Source organism: Dermacentor andersoni, chromosome 9 (assembly GCF_023375885.2).
Source record: "Dermacentor andersoni chromosome 9, qqDerAnde1_hic_scaffold, whole genome shotgun sequence".
NCBI lineage: Eukaryota > Metazoa > Arthropoda > Arachnida > Ixodida > Ixodidae > Dermacentor > Dermacentor andersoni.
In genome coordinates this window covers 9,870,304-9,886,252 of record NC_092822.1, presented here as the reverse complement: position 1 = coordinate 9,886,252, position 15,949 = coordinate 9,870,304, and the positions used below count along the sequence as shown (strand labels likewise).

Here is a 15,949-nt window from a genome sequence, read left to right as displayed (position 1 = left end):
CACCTGGTGTTGAGAATAACGGATCGGCTGACACTCACACTATGAGGCTATAAAAAAATCTGGTCTATATTTTTACAAAAATAGCACTGATGCAAGTTTGACTCATTTCCTTGAGTGTGTTAATATATTGTCATGGAACACTACCAGGGACTTGGCAGTTTTAAAATCATTTAAAGAAATTCTTGACACTGTTCTTGCAGTTGCTTTCAAGTGGTTTCACGTTTGCTTTGCAGCTGTTGTTGACACCAACGGCCGTTACTTCGGTGGTCGTATTGTCAAGGCATCCTTCTATGACCATGACAAGTTCAAGCGCCTCGAATTATCAGACTGACTCTTCACCTAGGCGCTTGTCTCTGTACATATACCCTTGGCATCAATAAAAATGTAATTTCATTCATTTCATTCTGCCCTCCTATTGCAGTGACATCAGCAAGCACCAGGATTTTCTTTTTCTTTTCATTTGTGGCACATCATGAAAGCAGTGTGCTGTATGAAACGCTGTTCTTTTTGAGTTTTGCATTACATCAGTAAATGGTGCACTTTCATAGAAAACAGTTGTAATTGATGATGCACTCTGCAATTGTGAATCTTTTTGCAACATGTTCCACTTTCAGAGAATCGCATGATTACTGCAGCATCAGTACAATAATTTCCATATGATTGCAAATTCCACAGTGTAATTTTTGTTAGTGCCCTAAACAAACATTATATGGCAAGTAATAACTCTGTTTGCCTCTTGTAATCTTTAGTTATAGCAACAAATGTGCCCATAAGCTTGTTTGGTGTAACAAATTGTGAGCATTAATATCTTCAAGCAGTTGCTACGTTAGTGCATTGTTTCCCGAACAGTGAAAGTCCATTCAACAAGCTCACGAAGCTGCTCTGAGGCAGTAAATTATAGGCTGCAGTTGGTGACTAAGCCACCTTGTGATATCAGGGCCAGCTTAGCAATTAAGAGCAGTCTTTGTCAAAAGCTAATTTGAGAACCTGCACACCATCTTCCGGGTTCCTTCACCTAAGTCTAGCCCTAGTGGCTTCACGCAACCGCTTTTCACATTCTAGAAAAATCAACTTTTGTGCGCCATTCTGTGCGATTTAAAACTGGAGGGTAGTCGCTAAGAAACTTGTTTTTCCAATAACTCCACTGGTGAGTATACAGAGTACTTCCTAGCATCATGCGGCATTACGTTTGTGTCATTTGTGCCTAGTAGAATGCTGCCATGAGGCAGTGAATGCACGATTAAGAGGAAGCTTTAGCTAAGATGCACCTATCTAAAAGCATGTAATAGGAGAATTCGTTTTTCTTGCCAACCACTGCACCAAATTTGATGAGGCTTGTTGCATTTAAAAAGAAAACTGAAAATCTAGTGACTGTTGGTATCGAATTTTTTAATTAGGTCGTAATTTTTTATTAAAAATTTGTAAAAATCGAAAATTTTTAGAAAACGAAACTATCAAGTTTACAACTCGCTAACTCAGCAAGGAAAAATTATATCACAATCTTGTGAATCGCATCTGATAGTGCATCTAAAGCGGACAAAATTGATGTTACACATGAATCTGAAAAAAATCTGTAATATGGAAATACTGCTTTTGCAGAACCCTTGTACGCAACGTAACGAATTCACGTAAGATATAAATTGACATATCGAATTTGTCCGCTTTGAATGGTCGAACGGATGCCGTTTACAGAAAATTCATGAACTTCGTACGTCTACTTTTTTTTTTTTACCTTGCGAAAACTTTAAAATTCCTTTAACATAATTCAGGCTCTAAATCGAAATTCCGCTTTCAACAGTCACTAGAATTTAACTTCCTCTCAAATGCATCAAATTTCATTAAAATCGGTCCAGGGGTTATCTCAGAAAAGCGTTTTTGCGTTTTACATGTATTTGAACAGGCCACGTCGGAGTTGGGCCCGAGCTAAAGCTTCCTCTGCCATCTGCGATAAGCTGCCCGTTCACAGACGGTGGATGGTGTGTGAACACACATGATTTGTTCAGAAAAATTAATTAATAAACATGAGTACGGATCCACTATAGATACTACAACATCAATAGATAAGGATACAGAAAGGTACAAAACAATAAGGACTAAACGGTTGAGACAGCAATGTGTTCGAGGCAGAGCTGAAAATTTGCCCGCGATATACCCTGCGAGAATCTTCCGCAAGGCACGTCGAGATGTCGCGCGGTCCCGCCTCCTACGGCCTCCTCCACGGGTGCCATACCTTAGGGTGCCAGAGCCACGGGCGACACCTCGGGGCAGCAGGGCGCGCGCGTCCCATGGGTTGGCCGGAGCGCAAGCGCGCACAACCATGGCGCGCGAATTAAGGTTCTTAATGCCGCCGTACAGCAACGTTGTGGCGCTGCGGGCGCTGGTATTCTAGGCTAACTCCTCATCCTATGATCACTCTAGCAAACTAGCTTGATCGCTGGGCAACGCTCTCCAGCATCTGTAACGGTTAAATGTTCAGGCAATTGTCTGAAAAGTACACGTATATTTTTCTTGTCACTACAACAGACATATTTATTGCGAAGCGCGCGCCTCGTTTTGATTACCTGCGCTGTGCGACTTCGCGGGTTCCCTCGCCGGCGTCTACTGCACACGGAACCACGCGCTGAAAGTGCTTCGCAAGTGACTCGTGAGGCCACTGTGTATAATAAGACAGCGCGGAAACGACACACGAGTGGCTCATGATTCTGCCAGGACGTCGGTCATCGCGCACCGATGGAGAAGAATCGAGGGGGTTTTGCACGGCTGAGGACAACGCCGAGGCGTCAACCATTTTCGCAGCCGCAAAGTAGCATTAGCTCGCCGCAGCCTTCGGCCACTTCTGCCGAGCATCCGTGGACAACAAGCGACGTCGACCAGCTCGTGGAACTGATCGCAGCCCGCGCCTCTGTACTACTGGGCCCTGTGGACGGCACTTCGAAGCGCGTAGCTTGGGAAGAAGTATCTCAGCGGCTCAAGAGGGCCGACGACGAAGTCCGGCGCAAGTGGACGGGCATCGTCGCCGATCTGCGCCAGGGCAAGCGTTCGACGCCGTTCAAGCCGTACGAATTAGCCGCGTTGAAAGCGCTTGGCGCTGCAGAGCGGCCCGGCGAGCGCTCGCGCCCACCGATGTCGCAAGCGTCGCAGGAGCCTCTGCAACTCCAAATCGTCCCTACAAGTGTGCGATCTATCACGACCGACACCTTCCTGCAGCAGGAGAATACTGCACGTCGGTCACTGACGCCTACAATGACGTCCGTGAGCTCCTCGGTCGGCATCAACACGGCAGCGGCTGGCCTGACCATCGTGGCGTTGAATCGCGAAGTGTCTATCACACCGGTGAAGCCACCTCAGCCGCCACCAAGCAACTCGCGAGATTCGTCGGAAGAGCTGCAGGTAACTGTCGCAAGTTATCCAACGGCAATTACCCAAGTTCACATTAGAAGCAGCCATATTTTAGTAATTAGTTTCCTGCAGGAAAGGGGGGAAAATGTTCCGCAGAAATCTAGCTGGATCATTAGGCCATTACCACTTGTTGCAGTTAAAAATGCGGGCAGCAACTACACTCTTATAGGCAAATGTACACCCTTTGGGGTGTATATTTGCCACAACAATAATCATCTGTCTTGCTTGCGTTTCCTTCCTTAAAAACGCAGCGCTCGCTACTTTCCTGTCGAGAATGCTCTGTCATGCTGATTCGTGATTTGGAAGTACCGGGCTCGCCGCGTTAAAGAAAGGAAAGGCAGACAAGACAGATGACAATTATTGTTGTGACAAAAGGGTGTAATTTTGCTTAAGAGTGTAGCAAAGGTAAATCAGCTACCAGCTGGCAATAGGTCAGCCGATACAATTGGCCACCTGTATTCACCTTCGGAGAGAGCTGCAGTGAGCACATGTGGCTCAAGGGCACCGTAGGGAATGTTGAGACAATCATGGGAGTTGTGTATCTGAAAACGGGGAATGAGTCGAAAGAGGAGAATGCAAAACATTTCAAATGTATGGCCAAGGACATCAGGGAGTTAGCTATGAAACGGGAGATAATCATCCTAGGGGACATGAATGCACATTTGGAATACTTTGACGGGGCGACAGATGCAACAGGGCAGATGTTGGTAGATTTTTGTGAGGCTCATGATTTTGTGATAGTTAATACTGAAATTAAATGCGACGGGAAAATAACATGGGAAAGAAATAACACCCACTCGACAATCGACTACAGCCTAATGTCCCACAAGCTGTATGAACGGTTGGGATGGATGGAAATTGATGAGGAAGGTACAAAAAGCCTGGGGAGTGATCACAAACGAATCAAAATCAGTTTTGGAAGGACAGTACCACTGGTAGAAACTAAAGAAAGGGAAGGTATGAGCAAATTGAATGACAGGCAGCTACAAGAAGTGGCGAAAAACATTGAAAGCATGGTATCCAAGCACCCGCAAAGGGCATGGACATATGACGAGTTAATAGGTATTTTTAAACGAGAGCTAGAGAAGGGACAGATTAGGAAACTAGGAAGTAAGCAGGGAAAATATAAACCAAAAAGCTGGTGGGACCGAGAAGTTAAGGAGGCCATAGAGCAACGCAAAGATGCGTGCAGAAAACACAGAGCAGCGAAGAAAAGGGGAGCCACACCAGAAGAGGTGGAGACAAAATGGGAGGATTACCTTGTAATGAAAAGAGAAGCATTGGCATTAATTCAAGCCAAGATAGCAAAAGTTGGGGTACAGTGGATGTTAGAGATACGAAAAAAAGACAGAAATGCCTCTAAGAAATTTTGGGAACACATAAGGCAACAGAGTAAGAAGACAGAGGTGGTTCAGCACTCACTGACCACACCAGAAGGAACAAAGGTAGAGGGAGAGGAAGCTCAGGAATATATTAGGTTAACAATAGAGGCAGCATTTGCAGAGCCAGTGGGTAGCGAAATGGAGAACAATGACAACAGCAGGACAGAATTAGAGGAGGAGTACAGAAGGATGACAAGTAAGGAATGGGACAGAATTGAACACAAGGTCCCCGTGGGAACAGCGACAGGGCCTGATAGCATACCTGTGAAATTGATAAGCATATTAGGCCAGAAAAGTAAATTAAAATTACGACAACTTATTGAACAAATAGTAGTAGGGGGGAGATGTTCCACAGGACTGGAAACCAAGCAGAATGATATTAGTTTACAAAGGTAAGGGAAGCAAGGACAACATTAAATCCTACAGGCCAATAACTATCACATCAGTCATATACAGAGTAGCAAGGCAGATGGTGAAAAAGAGAAAGGAGGAATGGGCAGAATGTGAAGAGATCTTGGGAGAACTGCAGAATGGATTTAGAAGGAACAGAAGGCTAGATAATTTATTTGTTATAACACAGTGCATAGAGATAGCGACAGCCAGACAGAAACCACTGTGGATAGCTTTTTTAGACATTAGAGGAGCCTATGATAATGTAAACCGAGAAAAGTTATGGAGCCAGTTGAGGGAATATGGTCTAGATAGAAAGATGATTGAGTTCCTACAACAAGTTTATACAGATAATGAGGTAGAGATAACATGGGAGGGGGAACCTACAAAGCCAGCTAAAATAAGAAGAGGTCTCAGGCAGGGCTGTCCATTGTCGCCTCTGCTTTTATGATTTACATGAGCCAAATGGAAAAGAGACTAGAACAGAGCACAATAGGAACTGACATAAGCTATATGCTGGAAGGGCAGAAGGTAGCTCAAGTACTAGCCGGACTGATGTATGCAGATGATATTGTACTGCTTGCTGACACCCGAGTAGGGCTACAGGAACTAATGAGCATATGTGGAGAGTAGGGAGAAAAATTGGGACTGCAATTCAGTAGAGAGAAGTCTGGGATAATAGTATACAATGAAGAAAGAGGGGAACCATTGGAAATACAAAGCACTAAGATTGATCATGTTGAAAAATACAAGTATTTGGGCATATGGCTAAACGAGGGCAAAAAGTACTTGGAAGAACAGGAAAAAAATTATGATTGAAAAAGTGAAAAGGAACTCAGCTGTAATGAAACACAAGGCACTTTGGAACTATATAATAGGTACGAGGTGGTTAGGGGCGTATGGAAGGGGTTATGGTACCTGGCCTCACATTCGGAAATTCAGTACTGTGCATGAAATCGGAAGTTCAGGCATGCATGGAAACGAGACAGAAGTGTAGGCAGGTTGGCCTTAGGAGCACATGGGAACACCCCTAATGAGGGAGTGCAGGGGGACATGGGATGGACGTCATTCGAAGGTAGAGAGGCAATAAGTAAACTAAAATTTGAACAGAGACTCCCAGCACTGGAGGAAAAAAGGTGGGCAGGAAAAGTGTACAAATATCTGTACATGAAAAGTTTGAACACAAAGTGGACACTCAGAACGAGGAAGCTGAGGAATAGATACCTACAGCCGAGGGAGGGGGTCAAACGTGGTTCTAGTGTGGGAAAGAAGGTGAAGGAGACGGAAAGAAAAATGTGGGAAGAAAGAATGCTCGGAAAGCCAGCGCTATCAATGTATAGGTCACAAAAACAGGAGATTAAGAGAGAGCTCTTATTTGATAACTCGCGGGGCAGCTCACTATTATTCGAAGCTAGGACGGGGGTTTTGAGAACGAAAACATACAGGGTTAAATTTGAAGACGTGGACCTTCGGTGCACAGCTTGCGGAGCCGAAATGGAGACCACTGAGCATATAGTGCTGAGATGCACAGACCTTCGCCCGACCCTGGCAGAGGGAACAGTGGCAGATATGGAAGGGGCATTAGGTTTTCCCGGGGAACGAGGGCAAATAGACGAGAAAAGAGTGGCAGTAACGAAGGGGAGGCTAGAGGATTGGTGGAGGAAGTCAAGATATAGATAATACCATAAATCGGGGAGATAATGTTTCCACTACTGTTTTAGATAGTTATTTTGGGGGGAGGAGGGGAGTAAAAACTAGGTTAAGGAAAAGAGGATATAAGGAAGGGAAAAAGAAGAATACTAAAATAGGAGGGGGAGCAAAAGGCTAGGTGGCGCCAGCCGCCGCCCGTTACAAAGGGTATAGCCACCATCCATCCATCCATCCATCCATCCAAAGAAATAGGCTGCTCTCAGGCAGAGATTAGTGCGAATTGAATTGAATTCTGGGATTTTACGTGCCAAAACTACGATTTGATTATGAGGCACGCTGCAGTGGAGAGCTCCGGATTAAATTTTCACCACCAGGGGATCATTATAACGTGCCCACAAGGCACAGGACACGTGCGTTTTAGAGATTAGTGCAAGAATAATTAACAGGTGAGGAGACAGTTTAAAGGATTCACTAATAATTCAACACTTTAAATAGTGCTGCTGCCCTGGATGAGAACTTGAATTTTGTGTTAGCTGTCTTGCTAAAGGCCATATACGTCATTATGGAATTGAGCATTGTTGGCATCTCTATAGCGCTTGCATGATCATGGCACAGTTCAGACACAACAAATAATTAGCGCACTATGACCATTAGTGATCTTGCTGTGCAGTGCATGTGTGCAATGCCCCATTGTGTAGCTTGTCTGCAAAACATAATAGTTTAACATGTAAACATCATAAATATGCAGATGAGCCCATTCACACAAACTGGAGATGCAAGATGTTTATATCATATAGACCTCTTTTAAATATCTCTGTGCACTACACACAAATATGAATGGATTGCTAACTTGTGCATGATTCAATGCATCAGTGCAATGCAATATGGCAAGTATAGAATGGAGAAACGCTTCTGCTCAGATTTTTGTGCACATTGAGTAACTCGAGACGGTCAAAACAAATTTGGAGCCTTTTGGGGCACTGTTTCTCATAACTTGGACATAGCTTTGAAACATAAAAAGCCTTACAGAGAACCCATCTTGCCCGACCCATTGCATTTCCTGCTGCAGGTGCTGCGCTTCTGCAATTCGGTGCACACACAGACACCACCTGAGCATGACGAGCCTAGTGCCAAGAAAGCACGCCATGGCTCTTCCTCTCAAGCTGACACAACCAGCCTACTGCAGAGGCTTGTGTGTCTGGAGGAACGTCGAGTTGCACTGCAGCAGGAACAGCTGTCCGTCGACCGTGAAAAAGTGAAGTGCGTGCGTGATCTGTTGGCTGTCCTGGGCAAAAACGACAAAACAGCGCCTGTGCCAAATGGAGATCTGGTGGCTGCTGTAGTGTCGTCTGCATTGTAGACTGGTCGGCCTGGTCAGCTGTGTGCACTTTGACCAAGCTGTACATGATTCTGAGCTATCAGTGCATTGTAACATTATACGAGTGAATTTAGGGGGTATGCTGGCTTAGGGACAGAAGATAGTAGACCATGTGAGCACCAACGAAGCTGCATTGCGGCAACACCTAGTGGTCCAGCATTCTGGTTTCGAGTGAGTGCTGCGTACATCAATTTCATTCTAGCAGGGATGGTCATTCGAGAGGGCTCAAACAGCATGTTTTGCTTCACCAGGCCCGAGTCCATTGAGAAGAAAACAAAAATGTTATTTAGCTCAGGAAAGTCAAAGAAGAAGTGCTTTCAAACAAGCATCATGCGTTGCAAGGTGGGGAAACTTCTTTGCTTAGCATGACAACATGCCGCATGTACTACTGTTGGGGAGTCCGTTTTGTGCTCCTGTGGGCACCAAGTGATTGGCCCAAACTCGCAACTAAAGTCTGGACAGCCATATAATGCAGCAGAGTTGAGCATAGTAAGGGCAAACAGAAACGATGTGGACAGGACTCAATCCTGTCTACATCACTTCGTTTTGCTTTTATTTCGCTCAGTGACACACAATGCACCAGCTGGCCTAACAGTCAACGATTCTGTAGCAGAGCAGTTTGGGTGACATTCAGCATGGTCCACAAGCTTTTGTCCCTTATCTTGCTTGTTGTACATGGACACAACAGAGCCATGACTGCATGCAAAATTAGGGAACGATGTTCTATTTATTTTTAACACGCATATTTTAACACGCACTTTCACTGTGGATACCTTCTGGTAGCACCATTTGGCATTAGCTGTGAAGAACATGGAGGATGTGCTTTGTAATGATAAGTGTTGTTGATAGTACAACTACTAATTGTTTCAGCCAAACACTGATCATTACACAGGTGTAAAGCTCGGTGATTCTCTTCATTTTCTTGTAACTGAGGTTCCAATGGAATTGCTGTTTCCTGTGTAAGCTCTTACTGTGTTTGCAGTGCTTCAGAAAAATCAGTTGTGTTGGTAAAGCACCATAAACAGTTGTACAGGAGTTGGGTTAAAACAATTGCTGTTTGGGAAACCTTAATGGCATTGACATTTTCTGTTCTTGCCCAAGCATGCGCTCACTTTGTGCATAGAGGTCACTTGTGAATGTTGGCCACATGACTGTGCTGCCTTCAGCAAAGTTCATGTGTGTTGTATTGGCTTGAACGACATATGGTAAGTTTTCACAATTTAGAAGCCTTACAAACATTTATCTATGAGTGCTTTATAGAGAAGTTTGCTTGAATGATGAATCTGCCTCGAGGAGAAAAGCTCACCATTGAGTGATGCAGTCATCACATCTGTTTTCAGTTAAGCGAAGATTGCATTTGCAGTCAGTGAGCAACGTCCATGCCCATCACAGGAATAAAAATTGCTTGTTACTAAGCAAGTGCTCTCAATTAAAGTGTTTAGCGTTCACATTTTTATACAGCTGTCGATGTCAGCACTGTTATGGTTTGACCTGCTGCAGGACTAAAGAGGAGAGGAGGAAAAAATTGTTGGGAGTTAACCTGATGCATCATTGGTTTGCTACCTTACACGAGGGAACATGTAAAGGGGTTTACAATACTGTAAGTGGGCATAACAGTATTAGTAAGCAAATCAGTTTTTATGGCTATGTTTAATTTATACCACGTGCATCTAACAGGAGTTCTTGACTGCAAGCTGTGTGTTGATCTGTATTCACACATGAACACTTTCTTTTACCTTAATAATTCTGCATGCACATAAAATTCACGTGGACAAACTGGCATTACCATCGTCTTCTGTGGGCAGAAGAAAATTTTCGTTGGGCAGGTTGAGCTTGTAAAGCCTTGAGTATGCTTTCATACGCTTACAGCAGAATGCATTAAGCATCACAGCTTAGCTAGAAGTAGTCTGCATTCCTAAGTGACTGTGAAAGGTCTCGTTTGGGTTACTCGTGAAGTTTCCATAATGTAAATACTGCATTCTTGTGGCCACTGGTGCCAATTTGTGAATACAGCCTCCGACAGTACGGCCTGTACAAAGTGCCCACTTGTGAATACGGCCTCTGACAGTAGGGCCAGTACAAAGTACATTGTGAACATGTTGTGCATCAAATGAACACCACACATTCTGAAACTGCACAAGAATGTTGCAGTAACTAGTCAGACCTGCTCTTGTCGTTCTGAAATGTAAGAGCAATGTGACATTTAATTTCATAGGCCCCATATTCTGTGGTCTGTAACATCATTGCTGCACACCATGATGAAAAGTAAAACCAGAGTGCTTTGATAACTTTTTCTCTGGCAATGAAACTTCTATGCAGCTTTTGATTTAAAGAATTGCACGCTTAGTGGTATTCACCTAAATGCACCACTTCCTGTGCTGTCTCCTGCAACACTGCAGCAGAAAAGCTCGCTTGAATGTGCATGCAAGTTAGCCTCCTCCAGCCAATGGCTAAGTGCCCTCTGAACAATGCTGCACCACATCCCGGCTACTTGTGCAGTATAGTAAGCTTTCTCACGTAAGTTTTGTAACCAGAAAAAGTTATCAAAGGACTCTGGTACAACATAGTCTACAAGGGCTATTTTCTTTCTTTCAAGGTGCGACCGGTTGTGAAGTGAAAACCACTGTGAAAATCAAAATTTTGTTTAGAACATTTAGATACACTTTCCAGCTACTTCTCTACATAGTCGCCGCACCGACTGAGACATTTTTCGTAGTGTGGTACTAACTTTTCTATGCCCTCATCATAGGCAGCCGGCTGTACTTTCAGCCAATTCTGTACATTGGTCGGCAGCTTGTTGTCTGAGTCAAACTCCTGTCCTCATAGCGTAGCCAGCGCTTCATGTGAGCAAAGAGATGGTATAATCAGAGGGAGCGAAGTCCGGGCTTTACGGTGAGGGAATCACACTTCCCGTCAAAAACGCAGCAGGAGCTTCCTTGTTGCAGCTGCACTGTGCGGACATGCATTATCGTGAAGAAGGACAATTCCTGATGACATCGTTCATCTTTGCTTGTTCTAGATTGCCTTTCGTAGCTGTTCAAGAGTCGCGCTGTATGAGGCTGCAGTGATAGTCATGCCACATTCCATGAATTCCACCAAGAGAACACCATTTCTGTCCGAGAACACAGTAACCATACACTTTCTGCTGGAGAAGGTTCGCTAAGACTTCTTTTGCTTTCAGAGAATCCACTGTTTGGATTGCTCTTTTTGTTTCTTCAATTTCAAAACAGACCCATGTCTCGTCCCCTGTGACGATTTTCTTAAAAAGATCTCCTTTATCATGGTAGTGCTGGAGCAACATTAAGAAGCTGACTGACCATCACAAAAGACAGAATGGGCGCAGCGCCCATTCTCTGTCTTTTGTGATGGTCAGTCAGCTTCTTGGAGAACTCTTCTCGCAAAGAGATTGTGGTACTGGAGTCTCCCACTCACAATGGTATAGAGATCTGAGTGTGAAATTTTGGGAAACAAATAACTCAACATAGAAATTGTGAACCGATGATTTTCTTGAATTGCCTGATCCACTCTCTGAACAACAAAATTGATTGGCACTCACTTCCTTCCCTGCCCACCTGCATCGTGAACGTCTGTGCATCCTGCTTCAAAGTTCCGGCACCACTGCCACACTTTGCTGTCACTCATGAAAGTTGTACCGTACACATTAGTCACTCGATGAATTTCAGCTGCATTGCACCCCTCAGCATGCAGAAATCGAATGAAAGCATGCACTTCACACTAAGTGGGCAACTCTACTGTTTGAGGCATGTTTACATGCTCACTGTGCACTCGGAATTTACAACTGGGAACTCACGCGATCGACAGGCATACTAGAGACACTGTGCAACAGATCTGCACTCAGCACCATCAGATTTTCACTGTGGTCTTCATTTCACGACCGATCAGACTTTTAAAAAAAATACTTTCGTATTTTGGTTCTCCTGCAGTCATGAAAACGTTATGTTGGGCCCCCCCACTCATAGATGCATCTGTGGAATCTCACTTTGCAAGAGCTACTATGTCTTTTCACTGCCACTAGTTCATTTATTATGATTAACTATGTGTGGCATATGTGCGCTTGATCTGGCCTTAGACAGTGCAGGAGATGGAAGATCGACTGAGGATGTGTGTACCAAAGACCATGATGCTGCACTTTTCAGAAGCATGCAACTGACCTAATCTTACTCACAGCAACTCAGCAGGCTTCGACTTCACCCTTTCATTACCATTTGTCTTCATAATGTTTAAATGTTCTTTACTTTTTCCATTCCTGCATATTTTACTATTTGAATGAGCGTTTTATTTAATCCCTCTGGCAGAATTTTCAAGGATCCTGTACTAGTTGTGTTCCTTTTTTTTTTTTTTTTTCACCGCAATATGTATTTGGTACTGCTTAGCACATACATCATGGGCCAATATGCAATTGAGTGTCTGATTTAGGTAGGAAATTAGTCACTCTTTTTGTTTGCACTTCTAAGCTAAATGTGCTTGAATATTCTTGACAACAAAGGCTGCTTAGCAGGAAGCAGCCAGTGAGGTTTGAATGGGCACTGGTGCTGTAATCACTTGAGAAATGTTTGTTAGATCCCATTTATATTAGACTTGCTTTCTGGTACCTCTCTGCCGACATTTGTTGCCATTTCAACTAGGTTAATTGGTTACAAAACTAGCCAAATGTGTGTTAAGGACTTTATGGTTTCCTCTGCATGGTGTCTGTTTCGCACCTTAATTTTTTTTTTTTATTCAAACTTTTCTGTCGTGTTAGATGCATGGTGGAACTATGGAGAATAGTGTGTTTAGACTTTTTGTTCCACTAAGATGAGGCAAGTCACATTCTTTATATATATGGTTTTAACTCTGCAAAATGCCTCTTCAGGAAATTACAGGCTGCATTGCTATGCATTCTCAGCAAGATGCTAAGCTTATTTGTAATATATATCGTATACACACAGTATAACAATGCTAGCAACACAGGTCTAAATCTTTGTGTTTGCATTCCCTTTGACCTTATTGCTAGCATTGGTAGGAATGCTGAGTAAATGCAAACTTTTTTTTTTTAGGTTCTGCAGAATTGTTACCTTAAAAGAGAAAAGCTAAGGCTTCTACACAAATTGTTTCCATTGTTACTATATAATGATGAGGTATGCAGCAAGTTACAAGTTAAATGTTCAATATAATGTGGCACTTGCCTCAAGATTAACCATTTTCATTAGACATGTTGAGATATGTTATTAAATATAAAGTTTAAGGTTATTATTCAAAACTCATTAGCCCATTCAGTGTCGCACTTGGAAATATTCACTGCAGCCTTTCTGCTCAATTTGCTTCTTAGCTAACTGGACACGAAACTTGACAGTGAAAATTCTGGACATATATTTGCGTACATGTGTGCATACTTATGCAACAAGCTTTTGTGTGTTCCAAGCCATATGTTGTTTGTTGTCTCTGACAAGTCCGATGCACTAGCTGTGCAATATCTTTATCAGCCGGCTAGATAAAAGAAAATGAAAGAGCATGGCTTGCCTCAATGCTCAAATGAAACAGAAGCTCTCTGCAGTGTGTTGTGTGCCTTGACACAATGACAGGACTAAGCTTGATGGAGAATATATTTTGGCATACAATAAAAATTCTTGAATAGTAACTACCATGTCCTGAGAAAAGACAGAGAATGCGGGAGATGGAAATTCAAGACAATGAGCAAAACGTGAACAAGGTGAATGCAGGAGCCAATGTTTCGACAAGTGGACTTGTCTTCTTCAAGGAAAGTCTTCTTCTTGAAGAAGACAAGTCCACTTGTCGAAACGTTGGTTCCTGCATTCACCTTGTTCACGTTTTGCTCATTACCATGTCCTGAATATTACATAACCATCCCATATCTCTAAAATGCAAATGCATGCCCAAAATGCCCTAATGAGTTTCATTTTCAAATTGTACGTCTGTGGCCATGGCTAAGTGACATTTAGCCTTTCACTGAATGTGCACATTGTGGAATGATGCAATTGCAAATGTGGATTTTGCATAGCGTTTGTAGCATTCATATTATTAACACGAATTTGGCCGGGTCGTGAGAAAAGCACCCCGTGTAGATTGCATCAAAAGAACTGTAGGATGTGGACAAGACCTTCCTGCTGTGTCGCTGCAAAGTGTTGTGAAGATGAATGTAACCTATTTCATGCTGGCTGTGTAGAAGACAGCACATCCCACTGTACCTTGTGGCAAGTTAAACTTCAATTACAGCCACACCTAGACACTGCCAAATGACATTTCTCGCTTATTGTGCAATGATTTTTTTTTTTGCTTGTTTACAGAATGGTGAATACGGTGTCGGTAATTATGTAAATACTGATGCTACCAATTTAATGTTCCTATTTATATTTATGCCGGAAAATTAAGAGAGGCACTTTACCCTAAGTATAGCTTGTTTATATCAAGCCCACTTCTCAACACTGTATAAGCAAGCTTGGTTTCTGTGTTTCATTCTGGCATTGACTCAGTTCAGTAGAGTTATAGTAGTGTTGTGAAAGCATGGTTCCAAGTATGATGCGAGTCATGTTGTAAATAAAGTTTGTGATGATATTTCTTTAATAAATGAATAAACAGAAAATGATGTGAATTGTCTCACCAATATAAATGTCATATTCTTTTTTTTTAATTTGTTTGGTGCTGCAATAGGAACTGGATACGAGCTCGCTGCTTTTTTAAAGGGATGCTTAATAGAAAAGCAAGTTAACTTGTCTAAGTAGATTACATTATGCAATAAAAAAAAATTACAGTTATGATACTCCCTAATGTGAAATTTGAGCACAGCTCTATAGGCGTTTTCGTTTCACGTTAAAATGGCTGGCATGGACAGTTTGTCTCACGCAGCACATTGCAAACGGGGTGTGAAGTGTGGCGCCACAGCCTCGCTAACCTAATGAGTGGATGGATGCTATGAGCGTCCCCTTTGGAACGGGCGGTGAGTTGCGCCACCAAGCCCTTGTACCAAACTTTCTGAACCCCTATTGGGAACTACGTTCTTGTGCACCTCCGTTGTTTGTCATTTGCCTACTTCCACTAATCTTCGAATCACCTCCTCTATTGCGGACATATTTACTTTCGCACTGCTCTCGCTGAACCCAAGGGCTTCGAGGAGACCAGAGGTGCCTAAATTGACCGTCGGGCAGATATCGTCACATTCCAATAAGACGTGCTACATTGTTTCGATAGTTTTACCACAGCAATCACATGCTTCTTGTAAGTAACGACACGTGCTACTCCAGCGCCATCTCGTATCCACTGTCGCCGCGTGCGCTTTTCTCACTAGAGAAATTTGGCCACCATACCAAAGTGACAGTGGTCGAGTGGGCCGAAAGGTGCTCTCCAGGGTTGCCAGATGGCGTTAAAAACTCCAGGTGGTCGAAATTTCCGGAGTCCTTCACTACGGTGTGCCTCATAATCAGAAAGTGGTTTTGGCACGTAAAACCCCACAATTTAATATTTTATTACATATCCCCTGCTTGGGCAGCTAGGATTTTCTTACGGGCGTCACCGTCACGTGCTGTAGCAGAAGCCGCTCGATCAATTGCACTAAGCAGGTAAGGGTTACCGTACTTTGCGCTGCAAGATGCCTCTGGGACGTGCCTTGCAAACCTACACTGCCGAGAAAGCTGTCACTGGGCAGAAAAAAATAAGTTTAACCTACCATCCCTTGCATCATCCCGTGTTTGTTGGGGCCATCTATTCTAACCATATTTCAAAATACAAAATCAGA

At 43.4% G+C, this 15,949-nt stretch overlaps 2 protein-coding genes across 3 annotated transcripts in view; both read left to right on the top strand.

Annotated features, from left to right (window-relative positions):
- The window catches only part of Spf45 (splicing factor 45), a 37,387-nt gene extending 36,985 nt beyond the window's left edge, over positions 1-402 (top strand). For both annotated transcript variants that reach the window (XM_050174729.2, XM_050174728.3), the window contains exon 10: positions 234-402. In XM_050174729.2, coding sequence (XP_050030686.1) covers positions 234-331 — 98 coding nt within the window. In that variant the 3' untranslated portion in view covers positions 332-402. The remainder of the gene's footprint in view (positions 1-233) is intronic.
- Positions 403-2,411: 2,009 nt separating this feature from the next.
- Positions 2,412-14,827, top strand: LOC126527010 (uncharacterized). The gene is made up of 2 exons (XM_050174725.2): positions 2,412-3,390; positions 7,891-14,827. Exons 1-2 carry the CDS (start codon positions 2,731-2,733, stop codon positions 8,179-8,181), a joined length of 951 nt encoding a protein of 316 aa, XP_050030682.1. The 5' UTR covers positions 2,412-2,730; the 3' UTR covers positions 8,182-14,827.
- The last annotated feature ends 1,122 nt before the right edge of the window (positions 14,828-15,949 follow it).

Bases quoted from the DNA above. Each gene is read 5' to 3' on its own strand.
- LOC126527010 (XM_050174725.2), top strand. From the start codon at position 2,731: ATGGAGAAGAATCGAGGGGGTTTTGCACGGCTGAGGACAACGCCGAGG. The intron at 3,391-7,890 runs GTAACTGTCGCA...TTCCTGCTGCAG, and splicing joins ATTCGTCGGAAGAGCTGCAG to GTGCTGCGCTTCTGCAATTC.